This window comes from Oncorhynchus mykiss, chromosome 7 (genome assembly GCF_013265735.2).
Source record: "Oncorhynchus mykiss isolate Arlee chromosome 7, USDA_OmykA_1.1, whole genome shotgun sequence".
Taxonomy (NCBI): domain Eukaryota; kingdom Metazoa; phylum Chordata; class Actinopteri; order Salmoniformes; family Salmonidae; genus Oncorhynchus; species Oncorhynchus mykiss.
Genome location: NC_048571.1, coordinates 24755972 through 24771117, shown reverse-complemented (window position 1 = coordinate 24771117; position 15146 = coordinate 24755972). Strand labels below are relative to the sequence as shown.

The 15146-nt window shown below is 44.4% G+C and overlaps 1 protein-coding gene across 7 annotated transcripts in view; it reads right to left on the bottom strand.

Moving 5' to 3' along the window:
* itsn1 (intersectin 1 (SH3 domain protein)) overlaps positions 1-15146 on the bottom strand; it is a 62248-nt gene that overhangs the window by 29327 nt on the left and 17775 nt on the right. For all 7 annotated transcript variants that reach the window (XM_021608908.2, XM_021608902.2, XM_021608904.2 and 4 more), the window contains 13 exons: positions 12483-12550; positions 11814-11909; positions 11045-11108; positions 10573-10739; positions 7783-7944; positions 7522-7597; positions 4446-4558; positions 4286-4349; positions 3790-3927; positions 3328-3440; positions 2641-2903; positions 2131-2280; positions 1878-2018 (listed from right to left, as the gene is read on the bottom strand). In XM_021608908.2, coding sequence (XP_021464583.2) covers positions 1878-2018; positions 2131-2280; positions 2641-2903; positions 3328-3440; positions 3790-3927; positions 4286-4349; positions 4446-4558; positions 7522-7597; positions 7783-7944; positions 10573-10739; positions 11045-11108; positions 11814-11909; positions 12483-12510 — 1575 coding nt within the window. In that variant the 5' untranslated portion in view covers positions 12511-12550. The remainder of the gene's footprint in view (positions 1-1877; positions 2019-2130; positions 2281-2640; positions 2904-3327; positions 3441-3789; positions 3928-4285; positions 4350-4445; positions 4559-7521; positions 7598-7782; positions 7945-10572; positions 10740-11044; positions 11109-11813; positions 11910-12482; positions 12551-15146) is intronic.

Genomic DNA, 15146 nt, shown 5'->3' with positions numbered 1-15146 from the left:
TTCCTTCGACCTCATGGCTTGGTTTTTGCTCTGACATGCACTGTCAACTGTGGGACCTTATATAGATAGGTGTGTGCCTTTCCAAATCATGTCCAATCAATTGAATTTACCACAGGTGAACTCCAATCAAGTTGTAGAAACATCAAGGATGATCAATTGAAACAGGATGCACCTGAGCTCAATTTCGAGTCTCATGAGAAAGGGTCTGAATACTTATGCAAATAAGGTATTTCTGTTTTTGATTTTTTTAATAAGATTTGCTAACATTTCTAAAGACCTGTTTTCACTTTGTCATTATGGGGTATTGTGGGTAGATTGCTGAGATTTATTTATTTATTTAATCAATTTTAGAATACGGCTGTAACGTAACAAAATGTGGATAAAGTCAAGGCACCAGTCAAAAGTTTGGACACCCCTACTCATTCAAGGGTTTTTCTTTATTTTTACTATTTTCTACAGCGTAAAATAATAGTGAAGACATCAAAACTATGAAATAACATAAATGGAATCATGTACTAACCAAAAAAAGTGTTAAAGAAATCAAAATATATTTTAGATTCTTCAAAGTAGCCATCCTATACCGTTACAGCTTTGCACACTTACTGGGACAGTGAATCATTTCATCTTCTTTTGGCTCTAGAATAATGTATGGTGTCATTTTGGAGTCCCTTTTATTGTAAATAAGAACAGAATATGTTTCTAAACACTTCTACATGAATGTGGATGCTACCATACACTACGGATAGTCCTGAATGAACCGTGAATAATGATGAGTGAAAAAGTTAGACGCCTAAATATCATACCCCCCCAAAATGCTAAACTCCCCTGTTATTGTAATGGTGAGAGGTTAGCATGTCTCCTGTTATTGTAATGGTGAGGGTTAGCATGTCTTGGGGGTATGATATAAAATGCTAACCTCCCCTGTTATTGTAATGGTGAGGGTTAGCATGTCTTGGGGGTATGATATAAAGTGCTAACCTCCCCTGTTATTGTAATGGGGAGAGGTTAGCATGTCTTGGGGGTATGATATAAAGTGCTAACCTCCCCTGTTATTGTAATGGTGAGGGTTAGCATGTCTTGGGGGTATGATATAAAGTGCTAACCTTCCCTGTTATTGTAATGGTGAGAGGTTAGCATGTCTTGGGGGTTATGATATAAAATACTAACCTCCCCTGTTATTGTAATGGTGAGAGGTTAGCATGTCTTGGGGGTTATGATATAAAATACTAACCTCCCCTGTTATTGTAATGGTGAGAGGTTAGCATGTCTTGGGGGTTATGATATAAAATACTAACCTCCCCTGTTATTGTAATGGTGAGAGGTTAGCATGTCTTGGGGGTATGACATAAAATGCTAACCTCCCCTGTTATTGTAATGGTGAGAGGTTAGCATGTCTTGGGGGTATGATATTAGTGCGTCTGTAACTTTCTCACTTATCATTATTCACGATTATCTGTAATCATGGTAGCATCCACATGAATGTATAAGTGTTTAGAAACATATTCTGTTCTTATTTACAATAAAAGTGACTAAATGTACACAACATTATTCACAATTCATTTTTATTGGGCACAAAATAATCTGAAACGCAACCAAAACAAACAGAAAATGCATGGAACAAATATGAAGTCACAAGCTTGATGTAGTCATTGCGTGCTATGAATATGGGACCAATTACTTAACCTTTGACTACTTTAATATACATACAAGTGAATGTGTCCCCAAAATTAAAGCTGACAGTCTGCACTTTAACCTCATAGTCATTGTTTGATTTCAAATCCAAACCTTTGGAGTATAGAGCCAAAAGAAGAAACAATGCTTCACTGTCCCAATAATTATGGAGGGGACTGTATGTGTTACACAAGGTGTGTACGTACCTGCAGCTGCTGTTGGAGGTGGGTGATCTCAGCGATGCGGACCTCGCGGGTCTTGTTGGTGCTCTCGATCTCATGCCGCTGGGCAGACAGGCGGAAGCGGATGTCCTGCAGCTTGCCCTCCAGCTGGCTCTTCTTGTCGTTCTGGGGAGGGAGGGTGAAACTAATTATCCTACCTTATTGTCTTTTCTTCCAAAGAACAAAGTAAAGACAGTTATGATGATGTGTGTGTGTGTGTGTGTGTCTCTGTCTTTACCAGTGCCTCCAGCTCTAACTCCAGGGTCTTCTTGCGGGCTTTGAGCAGGACAATGTTCTCCTGCTCTCGGTTCCTCTGGGTCAGCAGCTCCTGCCGGCGGTTCCTCTCCCACTCCAACTGACGCTGACGCTCCAGCTCCCGCTTTGCCGCCTAGCCAGAGGAAACACAGAGGGAATGGTATACTGTATACGCAGAAATAGTGCAGAGCCAGCCGTGGTCGAGTGGTAACACTTCCAGGTCTGCGCACATATTCAACTTCCTGCCGGAGACCTGGGTTCAACCCGCGTTTCCACCTTTTTCTCTACACCCGTCTCCCCTTGTCATTAAAGCAACACAATAAGGAGAATGAATTTACAAATTTTAAAAAGACAACGTAATAGAATTGTTACTATACACACACTGCATTGGTTCCTGTGTTCTTCACTTTCCCCTTACATCACCTCTCCAGCCCACTCTCTTGATCTATCCTCGCTGTCCTCCTTACTCCCCCTTTCCACCTCCTCTCCTCACCTCTCTCCTCTCAATCTCCTTGCGTCTTTCCTCCTCCCGCTGCCTCTCCATCTCCCTCTGCCTCTCCAGCTGCTTCTCCAGCTCCTGCTGCCGCCGCCGCTCCTGCTCGAGCCGCTCGCGCTCCTTCCTCTCCTGCTCCTCGCGCTCCAGCGCCGCCAGACGCTCCTGCTCCTTGCGCTGCAGCTCAAGCAGGGCCTGTCGACGCTTCTCCAGCTCCAGGTTGCCCCGCTCAAAGTTCTCCCGCTTCCTGTCCTCGAAAGTCACTTTGGGGAGAGAGAAAGAGAGAGATAGGAGGGGTCAGAGCGAGAGAGAGAGAAAGAGAAATGGGGAACATATTTTGCCCTGTTGCCAAATTTTCAGGGGCATTTCTTGGAAAACTGGGGCCATTTTTATATACCGGTTTATATTTAAAAAGGAGCGTTTTGGTGTGTGTTTAAAGGGATTGGTACATACATTTTTGGACTTTAAAATTGATGATACATAGCCATAGATTCGAGAAGAACATAGCTCCCAAGCATTTTGGTTTAGTTCAACTGACGCACCGCACCCAAAACGTGAGCTCGTTTTGCTCCATTGTTCATTAACAACGTAATTGTAAAGAAACACTGCATAGCTTCAGATCTATCACTTCGAGCCCATGGACAGTCAGTCACCCATAGCTCGGTCTATGAATTTAAGAGTGGTTACGTTTCTCCAGCTTCTGTTTCTCGCTCTCCTGCTCCTCTTCGGCCTCCTCTTGGACCCGCTGGTCAGTGGAGTGCAGGCTGGTGACAGACACCCCGCTACCACTACGTACCCTCCTGGAGACGGACATCAGACCACAGTCAGAGCAGCTCACTAACCTACAGCACCTCATATAGGGCATGGGTGAGCAGGACCAGGGGTTTTTCCTGACCGCGTGACTTGACCAGGAAAAACTCCTAATGGAATCAATATAGACTGATTGATAGTTAAAACAATAGGAGCCAGTGTTTTTCCGGGTCAGGTCACGGGGTTAAGGAAAAATTCCCTGGCCGTGGTGAAGGGCAATAAGATCAATAAAGCATCTTTAGACAAGACTCTCTAAGGTAAGTGCCGGTATCAATGCTCTGCAGACAGAGGTAGAGTTAAGGGGCATTGCCAGACAGTAGAGGGGGCAGTGGATTGTACCTAAAGGTGGGGGGGATGAAGTCTGGGGGCAGGATAGGGGGCAGGGGCAGGCCGGACATGGCCATGTCAATCAGGTGCATGGCCAGGATGAACTCCTCGGCCGTCAGCTTGCCGTCCTGGTCGATGTCCGACAGGTTCCTATAGAGAAACAGGGAGAGGGGGAGAGAGAGAGAAAGACGTGTCGTGTTACCACCAGCCATGCACTTCCTGTCCTGTGACTAGCAGAGTGGACGAAGGTAAAAACAAGTGCCGTTTAGGGGCACCCTGACGGCACTGATCCGAGACTAGTTTTGCGTTTCACCCTCCTAAACAGCAACTGGTATGATTCGTTTTGCCATCTGATGGTTAAGCTGATCCTAGATCTGTGTCTAAAAGTAACTTCTACCCAGAGTCAGCAGAGAGAAGCAGTAGTCAGAGAACAAAGAGCAGCAATGTGTGAACATATAGGAATTAGTGGCCAAGTGTCTTAAGTATTGGCCCTGCTCCCATCGCTTACCATATAGATGCCAGCGAGGTCTGGGGCAAGCTGGACTGCATCAGGATGGTTCTTGCTTGGGGTCCTGAAAGACGAGGATAAAAACATTCGCTTTTTTGAGAAACCGCTGATGTGGACTGGACAAACCAGCAGTGTGTATTGTTGACAGACAAGGTCTTACCGGTGAGGTGGCCGCTCATCATCTTGTCGTGGCTGTTGAAGAGCTGCCGGTACTTTAGCCGGGACGAGCTGGGAACAGCCCAGTCAGTGGGAGGCTGGGGGGGCACAGGGGCGCTAAGATGGAGAGGGGGGGAGACAATATCTTATTAACCTGTTAGAGCTCTAGGGGCGCTATTTCATTTTTGGATAAAAAACGTTCCCGTTTTAAGCGCGATATTTTGTCACGAAAAGATGCTCGACTATGCATATTGACAGTTTGGAAAGAAAACACTCTGAAGTTTCAGAATCTGCAAAGATTTTGTCTGTAAGTGCCCCAGAACTCATTCTACAGGCAAAACCAAGATGATGCATCACCCAGGAATTAGCAGAATTTCTGAAGCTCTGTTTTCCATTCTCTCCTTATATGGCTGTGATTGCGCAACGAATGAGCCTACACTTTCTGTCGTTCGCCCAAGGTCTTAGCAGCATTGTGACGTATTTGTAGGCATATCATTGGAAGATTGACCATAAGAGACTACATTTTCCAAGTGTCCGCCTGGTGTCCTGCGTCGAATTCGGTGCGCAATTGCCAGCTGCTTCTACTTTACCATTTGATTCAGGGGAGAAAGCATGTGTCCAAGAACGATGTATCAATGAAGAGATATGTGAAAAACACCTTGATGATTGATTCTAAACAACGTTTGCCATGTTTTCAGTCGATATTATGGAGTTAATTTGGAAAAAAGTTCGCGTTTTGAGGACTGAATTTTGGGATTTTTTTTGGTAGCCAAATGTGATGTATAAAACGGAGCTATTTCTAATACACAAGGAATCTTTTTGGAAAAACTGAGCATCTGCTATCTAACTGAGAGTATCCTCATTGAAAACATCAGAAGTTCTTCAAAGGTAAATGATTTTATTTGAAGGCTTTTATGTTTTTGTTAATGTTGCGTGCTGGATGCTAACGCTAATGCTAACGCGAAATGCTAACGCGAAATGCTAACGCGAAATGCTAACGCTAAATGCTAACGCTAGCTAGCTACTTTTACACAAATGATTGTTTTCCTATGGTTGAGAAGCATATTTTGAAAATCTGAGATGACAGTGTTGTTTACAAAAGGCTAAGCTTGAGAGATGGCATATTTATTTCATTTCATTTGCGATTTTCATAAATAGTTAACGTTGTGTTATGCTAATGAGCTTGCTGATAGATTTACACAATCCTGGATACAGGGGTTTTTTCATAGCTAAACGTGACGCAGAAAACGGAGCGATTTGTCCTAAACAAATAATCTTTCAGGAAAAACTGAACATTTGCTATCTGAGAGTCTCCTCATTGAAAACATCTGAAGTTCTTCAAAGGTAAATGATTTTATTTGAATGCTTTTCTGTTTTTTTGTGTAAATGTTGCCAGCTGAATGCTAATGCTAAATGCTACGTTAGCCATCAATACTGTTACACAAATGCTTGTTTTGCAATGGTTGAGAAGCATATTTTGAAAATCTGAGATGACAGTGTTGTTAACAAAAGGCTAAGCTTGAGAGCTAGCATATTTATTTCATTTCATTTGCGATTTTCATGAATAGTTAACGTTGCGTTATGGTAATGAGCTTGAGTCTGTATTCACGATCCCGGATCCGGGATGGGGAGATCAGAAAGGTTAAATGCGTATTTTTAAACAGACTTTTTGATGATGCCTCACATCTGCTTGTATCTATTCGTTGTTTTTTTTTATAGTACTGTTGTGTTAAGTTGTGTGTTTTTGCTTTGCTGTCTGTGTCGGAGCCAGTTGGAAATTGCCTTTAAGACGAAGACAAATTTCCATTATAAACCTTTACACTCGTACCGGTATACGGGTTTGGACACTGATAAGCGCCTAAATTGGAACACAGTGGCTGTACAGTAACATGCTATACATGACGCTAGAGCTCAGGCTCTACGCTTCACAGCGCTGTATGGGTTTTGACTCACAGATGTTCTGAACTTACGCCGCACAAGATAAGAAATTGCCCCACATCCCTCCCACTAATCCCTCCCGCAACTTTTGCAAATGTTTTGTTGTCTGAGTGAGGGAAATGCTGGAAATGAAGAAGACTTGATATATTTAGAAAGAAGAGATGTTGAGGATAAGAAATACCGCTTTGACGTCATACAAGCAAGCCAAAACACCTGTGAGTACAAATGTGCACTTCACATTTCCATAACATAAAACTCACGTCATGTAGTGTCAACGTTTATGATCACTATGTTTAATGTACAGTTACAAGATGACATGGTTTTATATCCGGGTTGTTCTGAACAGAATGTCTACTGTACATTATAGTTGAAGCACATTATAGTTGAAGACTGTTCTTTGAGTCATAAAAGTGCATTGAAACAACTTAGGAACTGTGCACACTTTGGAGAGGTGTGTGGCGCCACTTGGAGACACCAGTTAGTCTTCTCACTCAAACCCTTAAATGTGTTGTCTAATGTTGCACCTAGCCCACATTTAACAAGAATATTCTCATCACGTGCCTGAATGTATCCAGAGTATTTTCACATTTAGTTGTCAACAAACGCAGCGAAAAGTACAGTAGATGTAAAATGCACATAAAATCAACAGTGTAACGTTTGGACTGAGTCTCGTTTGTGTCCTCAACTTTGGTCGAATCATTTTCCAATAATCTCCAAAGGGTTCCCTTTCCATTGCTACCATGCTTATGTATATGATTTTCATATTTCTTCTTGAAGAAACATTTCAATTTATCCATATAGACCAACTCCCACAAGTGTAAAGGGTTAACTTCTGGAAAAAAATGTACTTGAAACATTAAGTTATTTTTGTGTAACGTTAGAAAGCAAAGCGGTCTGGACAGAAGAATTGCTCTTCTCCAACTGACAACATGGGACGTCGGCTGTGCATCTCTCTTTAACAGAGGGATCTCATCTAAAAGTGATGTGATGGCATTTTAATGAGCTGTTGTGTGTTCCAAAAAAAAAAAAGGGCTCGGTGTCTAAGCACAAACACAGCTACATTTGTCCCTTTGAGTTTGGGCTCAATGAGCAGGGGCCATTCTTCCAAGTGGGTGCTCTTCCAAGTGGGTGCCGTGACTCACCTAGAAGTCTCAAAAGACTGGCCCTGCATCTTGGCACCGGAGCGGTTGGAAGAAGAGCTTTTGTTGAGTGTGGTGGCTGAGAGACAGAGATGGAGAGAAAGAGACCGAGAGAGATGGGGGTCACAAAAAGAGGTTAAGAAAGGATTAAATCAACAAAGTGAGATGCTCTGAAACGTTGCCAGAGGGCTTCACTGTCATTCACTAGAACTCCGCTTTGAATAATCAGTGGTATGTCTTACGGCGATGCTGATTGGGCCATACCTGGGTGGGAGAAGCCTGTCATTGGCGCTCCGTTGGCCAAGGGGGGTACAGACGGGGGAACCGACGACACCAGAGGGGGGGACATACCCACCCCTGGCATAGGGGGCATGGGTAATGGAGGGACTGCTGGGAGGCCTGGCATTACCCCTAAACCATGCATTCCTGCAGGGTAGAATGAAGTTAGTTATGTCAGACAAACATAAGACCTCCATTCATTTTCTATTGACAAGCCTATTATTATAATTTTTTTGAATTTTACCCCTTTTTCTCCCCAATTTCGAGGTATCCAATTGTTGTAGTAGCTACTATCTTGTCTCATCGCTACAACTCCCGTACGGGCTCGGGAGAGACGAAGGTTGAAAGTCATGCATCCTCCGAAACACAACCCAACCAAGCCGCACTGCTTCTTAACACAGCGCGCATCCAACCCGGAAGCCAGCCGCACCAATGCGTCGGAGGAAACACCGTGCACCTGGCCACCCTGGTTAGCGCACACTGCGCCCAGCCCGGCACAGGAGTCACTGGTGCGCGATGAGACAATGACACCCCTACCGACCAAGCCCTCCCTAACCCGGGTGACGCTAGGCCAATTGTGCGTCGCCCCACGGACCTCCCGGTCGCGGCCGGTTACGACAGAGCCTGGACGCGAACCCAGGGACTCTGATGGCACAGCTGGCGCTGCAGTACAGCGCCCTTAACCACTGCGCCACGCGGGAGGCCAAGCCTATTATTTTAACACTGTTTATTATTATTATTATTTTCCCCACTCACCCAAAGCCGATGAGTCTACAAGTGCTGAGTTCTGACTGATTCACTTGAAAATTAACAACATTAGCCTGGTCATAAACAGGCAGTGCACAGCAAAATGCCCTGGTTGTCAGGGGAAGCAACCAAATATCGACCCAGGGCGTTGCCAGTTCAAGTACCAGAAACAACACGGTTGTGCTTTGAGATAATAGGAAGTTAAAGGTTTTAAATTGCCCCAGTGAAACATCTAGCTACAGTTAAAGTCGGAAGTTTACATACACTTAGGTTGGAGTCATTAAAACTAGTTTTTCAACCACTCCACAAATGTCTCGTTGGCAAGTCGGTTAGGACATCTACTTTGCGCATGACACAAGCAATTTTTCCAACAGATTATTTCACTAATAATTCACTGTATCACAATTCCAGTGGATCAGAAGTTTACATACACTAAGTTGACTGTGCCTTTATTAAACAGCTTGGAAAATTCCAGAAAATTCCGTCATGGATTTAGAAGCATCTGATAGGCTAATTGACATCCTTTGAGTAAATTGCAGGTGTACCTGTGGATGTACTTCAAGGCCTACCATCAAACCTGGTGCCTCTTTGCTTGACATCATTGGAAAATCAAAAGGAGAGCAACTTCCTTGGGAGCAATTTCCAAAAGCCTGAAGGTACCACGTTCATCTGTACAAACAATAGTACGCAAGTATAACCACCATGATGGGACCACGCAGCCGTCATACCGCTCAGGAAGGAGATGCGTACTGTCTCCTAGAGATGAACGTACTTTGGTGCGAAAAGTGCAAATCAATCCCAGAACAACAGCAAAGGACCTTGTGAAGATGCTGGAGGAAACGGGTACAAAAGTATCTATATCCACAGTAAAACAAGTCCTGTATCGACATAACCTGAAAGGACGCTCAGCAAAGGAAGAAGCCACTGCTCCAAAACTGCCATTAAAAAGCCAGACTACGATTTGCAACTGCACTGTTTGGCCATGATGACCATTGTTATGTTTGGAGGACACCATCCCAACCGTGAAGCATGGGGGTGGCAGCTTCATGTTGTGGGGGTGCTTTGCTGCAGGAGGGACTGGTGCACTTCACAAAATTGATGGCACCATGAGGAGGGAAAATTATGTGGATATATTGAAGCAACATCTCAAGACATCAGTCAGGAAGTTAAAGCTTGGTTGCAAATGGGTCTTCCAAATGGACAATGACCCCAAGCATACTTCCAAAGTTGTGGCAAAATGGCTTAAGGACAACAAAATCAATGTATTGGAGTGGCCTTCACAAAGCCCTGACCTCAATCCTATAGAAAATTTGTGAGCAAACCTGAAAAAGTGTGTGCGAGCAAGGAGGCCTACAAACCTGACTCCGTTAAACCAGCTCTGTCAGGACGAATGGGCCAACATTCACTCTACTTCTTGTGGGAAGATTGTGGAAGGCTACCCGAAACGTTTGACCCAAGTTAAACAATTTAAAGGCAATGCTACAAAATACGAATTGAGTGTATGTAAACTTCTGACCCACTGGGAATGTGATGAAAGAAATAAAAGCTGAAATAAATCATTCTCTCTACTATTATTCTGACATTTCACATTCTTAAAATAAACTGGTGATGCTAACTGACCTAAAATGGAGAATTTTTACTAGGATTAAATGTCAGGAATTGTGAAAAACTGGGTTTAAATGTATTTGGCTAAGGTGTATGTAAACTTCAACTGTATGAACATAGATGGTGCAGATGATATGGCAGAGTTGGCTTTGAGCACTCTAAAGTCCATTTAGTTAATGGTGGCCATGGGGACAGTAACATGGGTGTATCTCATAGCCTAGTGGCACACACTCCTAGTCTCTTGTACATCACCTGCATTGATCTGAAAGAACAAGTGGACAGGTCAAAGCAAAAATGTACTTTTTTGTTTGTTGCATCCACCACACTGCTTTTACCTATCCTGCTGTACAGATCAGTGCAGATGGAGAAAAGGAAGCCCCTTAAGACTATTGAGAAGCACCCTGCCCCTGTCTAATCCCTTACCAAAGGGTGCGGTGGGTGGCGGGGGCAGGGTGAGGGGCGGCTGCTTCATGGAGGGGGGCAGAGAGGGGGGCAGGGGGTGACCCTGCAGCTTGAGCTTGATCAGCTTCATGGCGATGGAGAACTCGTGCATGTCCATCTTCCCATCATTGTTCATATCGGCCAGGGCCCTGAGAGAGGGAGCGAGAGCAAGAGAGGGAGAAAGTAAAGATTTGATTACATTATACTGATTATTATCATTGTTGTTCACAATATGTCCGTGCGGATGTCATGTCAATAAAGCAATTGAAGAGCGAGGGAGGGGTGAGAGAAAGATAAAAGGAGAGAAAGAAGGAATGAGTGAAACTGGAGTGGAAGACAGAGGGAGGAGAACGACAAAAACCGGAGAAGGGCAAAGAGAGAGAGACAACAGTGGTTGACATTAGCAGCAGATTGAGTTAAGAATTGGAGAGATGGGGTGAGAGGAGACACTCACCATATCTGTGCCAGGATGGGAGGGGGCAGGCCTGACTGCAGGAAGAAATTCCTGGCCTGGTCACCTACGGACAACGAGAAGGGAAAATTACATTATAATACTGTCGAATCTGTTGTACACCATTATGAATATATCTATTCAAACGCAGAGAGAAAAGGCCAGTTGGTTCCTCTTTCAAGGGGAATCATAGGGCAAATGATTTCAATTTGAACACAATCAGCAATTTTGAGACTTGTTGCTGAAGTAGCAGAGTGAAACAAGCACTAACACTTCTCGAAAATTGTGTGAGGAGGTTCTGCAAGGTTATGTTGAACATCAAAACACCCAAGGCAATGATATCAGATGATAATATGAGCGAGTGTGAGTGACTGAAATGTCCTTTCTGAAAGTGAGAAAAGTGGAGAATGACATGGCTTGGCTACGGTGTGGGCTGTAGGGAATGAAACAATTCAAGGCCTGCCCTAGACTCAGTCCACCAGGCTTCATTCAATCAGATTTATTTATAAAGTCCTTTTTACATCAGCCGATGTCAAAGTGCTGTACAGAAACCCATCCTAAAACCCCAAACAGCGAGCAATGCAGATATAGAAGCACTAACCCTTCACATTTGACCTGGTACTCTGTGTGTAATATAAGAGAAAGCCCTTAAGAAGTGACCTTCTGCTATCTTCAAGCAACTTCTGCCTGACATGATGTACTGCAAAGACTGTCCTCCACCGCTCTTTCCCTTCGTTTGTCCATCCCCTCCCCTGCTGTGAGTAAAGCTGACCTGTGATGTAGCCAGCTGGTGAGGGGGCCAGGCTGACAAACTGCTGGTCATGTTTGGCTCGCTCGTCCAAAGAGATCACCCAGGCGTCCAGACCTCCTGAGAGAAAGAAAGATCAGTTGAAGCTTTCGCCTGGCCTGTGTGTGTGTGTGTGTGTGTGTGTGTGTGTGAGAGGGGGGTTAAGTCCACCATACACCATGGCTGTATCCTAAATGCTACCCCATTCCCTATATAGTGCGCTATGTAGGGCAGGGGTATACTCTACGAGGTACGGCTCCTGCTGCTTTTCTGTTCTAACCTGATAACCAATTGCACCCACCTGGTGTCTGTCTAAATCAGTCCCTGATTAAAGGGGAACAGTGCTAAAATGCAGTGGAACTGGCTTTGAGGTTCAGAGTTGATGTTGAGGAATGTAGGGGAAAGGGTGGCATTAGGGATGCAGCCATTGCGGTCCAGCAGGCAGGCTTCCACCACCTGGGAGTAATAACTTGATAGTGGCCCTTCCTTCGTGCTGAAGTTACAGTATAACTCTCAATAACCCATGTGTAGAGGGAGATCAGGACACACACACCTGCACGCAGGCACGCAGCTGCGCGCACAGACATTTCTCTGACACACATGCACGCTTGTGACTCACACAGACGGTTGTCAATCTGGTTGGGTGGCACTCACCTCCGAAGGGCGTGGGAAACTGAGCCATTGTTCAGTGGGTCAGTCAACTGCAGCCTCGCTGCAAACACCTGAAAGACAGGAAGGTCCGGAACAGTCAACAGGTCCACAACTGTGTCTATATCCTCTCCTCCATCTCCCAAAGCAGCTTCATGTTCTATGCCTTTTTTTCTATTCCTTTCCTCAGAGGGAGGGCAGGCCAGGCAGCAAGTTGTTAACAGACAAGGTTAACATTTTGCAATAGAGACTTTTTTGTTAATAGGTTGATAGGCCTAAATGCATCACTTGTCTGTAAAGTACAGCGAGTCGGTCAGTGGTGTTGCACTGACAGATAAATGGTTGTCGTGGGGTGCATCCCAAAAGGCACCCTATTCCCTTTATAGTGCATTGCTTACTGGTCAAAGGTGGTGCATTATAAATGGAATAAGGTGCCATTTGAGACAACCATTATGTATGGGTGGATTGTCATCTGGTTAACAACACTGAATTCGAGGTTAGCAACACTGAACCCTGCATGAGCGCACCAGCTGTTCTGGACGAATATGTGATCACGCTCTCTGTAGCCGACGCGAGTAAGACTTTAAACAGGTAAACATTCACAAGGCCGCAGTGACAGACTGATTACCAGGATGCATACTCAGAGCATTTTCAACCTCTACCTGACCCAGTCTGTAATGTTTCAAGCAGACCCAAGAACGCAAGGGTAACCTGTCTAAATGACTAGCACCCCTTAGCAGTCACATCTGTAGCCAATAAATTATTGGAAAGGCTGGTCATGGCTCACAACACCATCAACCCAGACACCGTGGACCAACTAATTTGCATACCACCCAACAGCTCTACAGATGACACAATTGCTATTGCATTCCACACTGCCATTTCCCATCTGGACAAAAGGAACACCTACATGAGAATGCTGTTCATTGTCTACAGCTCCGCGTTCAACAACAAGCTCATCACGAAGCTATGGACTCTGGGATTAAGCACCTCCCTCTGAACTGGACCCTGGACACCCCCCCAACACCATAATTAAGTTTGCTGACGACAGGGTGGTAGGCCAGATCACCGACGACGATGATCACCGACGACGATGGCAGCCGAGCTGTTAAGAGCGAAAAGGTGAAAAATCTGTCGATGTGCCCTTTATTTTATTTTACCTTTATTTAACTAGGCAAGTCAGTTAAGAACAAATTCTTATTTACAATGACGGCCTAGGAACAGTGGGTTAACTGCATGTTCAGGGGCAGAACGACAGATTTGTCAGCTCGGGGATTTGAACTTGCAACCTTCCGGTTACTAGTCCAATGCTCTAACCACTAGGCTACCCTGCCGCCCCTTGAGCAAGGCTCTGGATAAGAGTGTCTGCTAAATAACTCAAATTAAGGTGTAGACCTTACCGTGAAATGCTTACTTACAAGCCCTTAACCCCCAATACAGTTCAAAATATTTAGAAAAACAAAAGTTTAAAATAAATAAAAAAATAACAATAACGAGGCTATACACAGGGGGTACCGGTACCGAGTCAATGTGCGGGGGTACAGGTTAGTCGAGGTAATTTGTAAAGTGACTATGCATAGACAATAAACAGCAAGTAGCAGCAGTGTAAAAACAAAGGTGGGGTGGGTGTCAATGTAAATAGTCCGGGTGGCCATTTGATTAATTGTTCAGCAGTCTTATTGCTTGGGGGTAGAAGCTGTTAAGGAGCTTTTTGGTTCAAGTCTGGAACCAATAGGACCCTGAACAGCTTCTACCCCCGAGCCATAATACTGCTTAAATAGTTAAAACAGTTAACCAATAGTTACCCTGAATATCTGCATTGACCCTTTTTGCAGTAACTCTTTTGACTCATCACAAGTGCTGCTGTTACTGTTAATTATTTATCCTGTTGCCTAGTCACTTTATCCCTATATCTACATATATACCTAATTTACCTTGTACCCATGCACATTGGCTCGGTACTGGTACCCTGTCAATATAGCAAAGTTATCATTACTTGTGTTATTATTTTTCTGTTTCTATTATTTAAAAAAAAAAAAAAAATCTCACTACATTGTTGGGAAGCTTTCACTGTTAGTGTACACCTGTTGTTAACGAAGCACGTGACAAATAACACTTTATTTGATTTTGATTAGGCAGAACTCTGGCCTTAAAATGGCCTGGCTACATCCTGGGGTGGCTGTCACAAGAGGGGAAGAAGGGGGACAGAAGGGCCCTCTTCATGTTTTTATAAAGTGGATGAATGAGATTTTATTTATTTAACTAGGCAAGTCAGTTAAGAACTAATTCTTATTTACAATGACGGCCTAACGACGCTGAACCAATTGTGCGCCGCCCTCTGGGACTTCCAATCATGTCCGGTTGTGATACAGCCTGGAATCGAACCAGGGTATGTAGTGCCTTAGATACAAAGATGGGGGGAAGATAGCGGGAGAGGGAACGGAAGAGAGGCAATGTTACCTCCCAGCTGTGTAAACGTCATGGTGAGAAAGGACAGCCATAGCCGGAGTATCAGTAAAACAAAGACATGGGGGAAGGGAGCAGCACACACAGACACAAACACCCCCCTCCCAAGGTATTTTAATCAGAGCCAGACCACTCCTCCCGTACAGCCCTCACAGTGGGAGCCCCAAGCAGGCTAAAACATTTCAATGACAAGGAGACACAGGC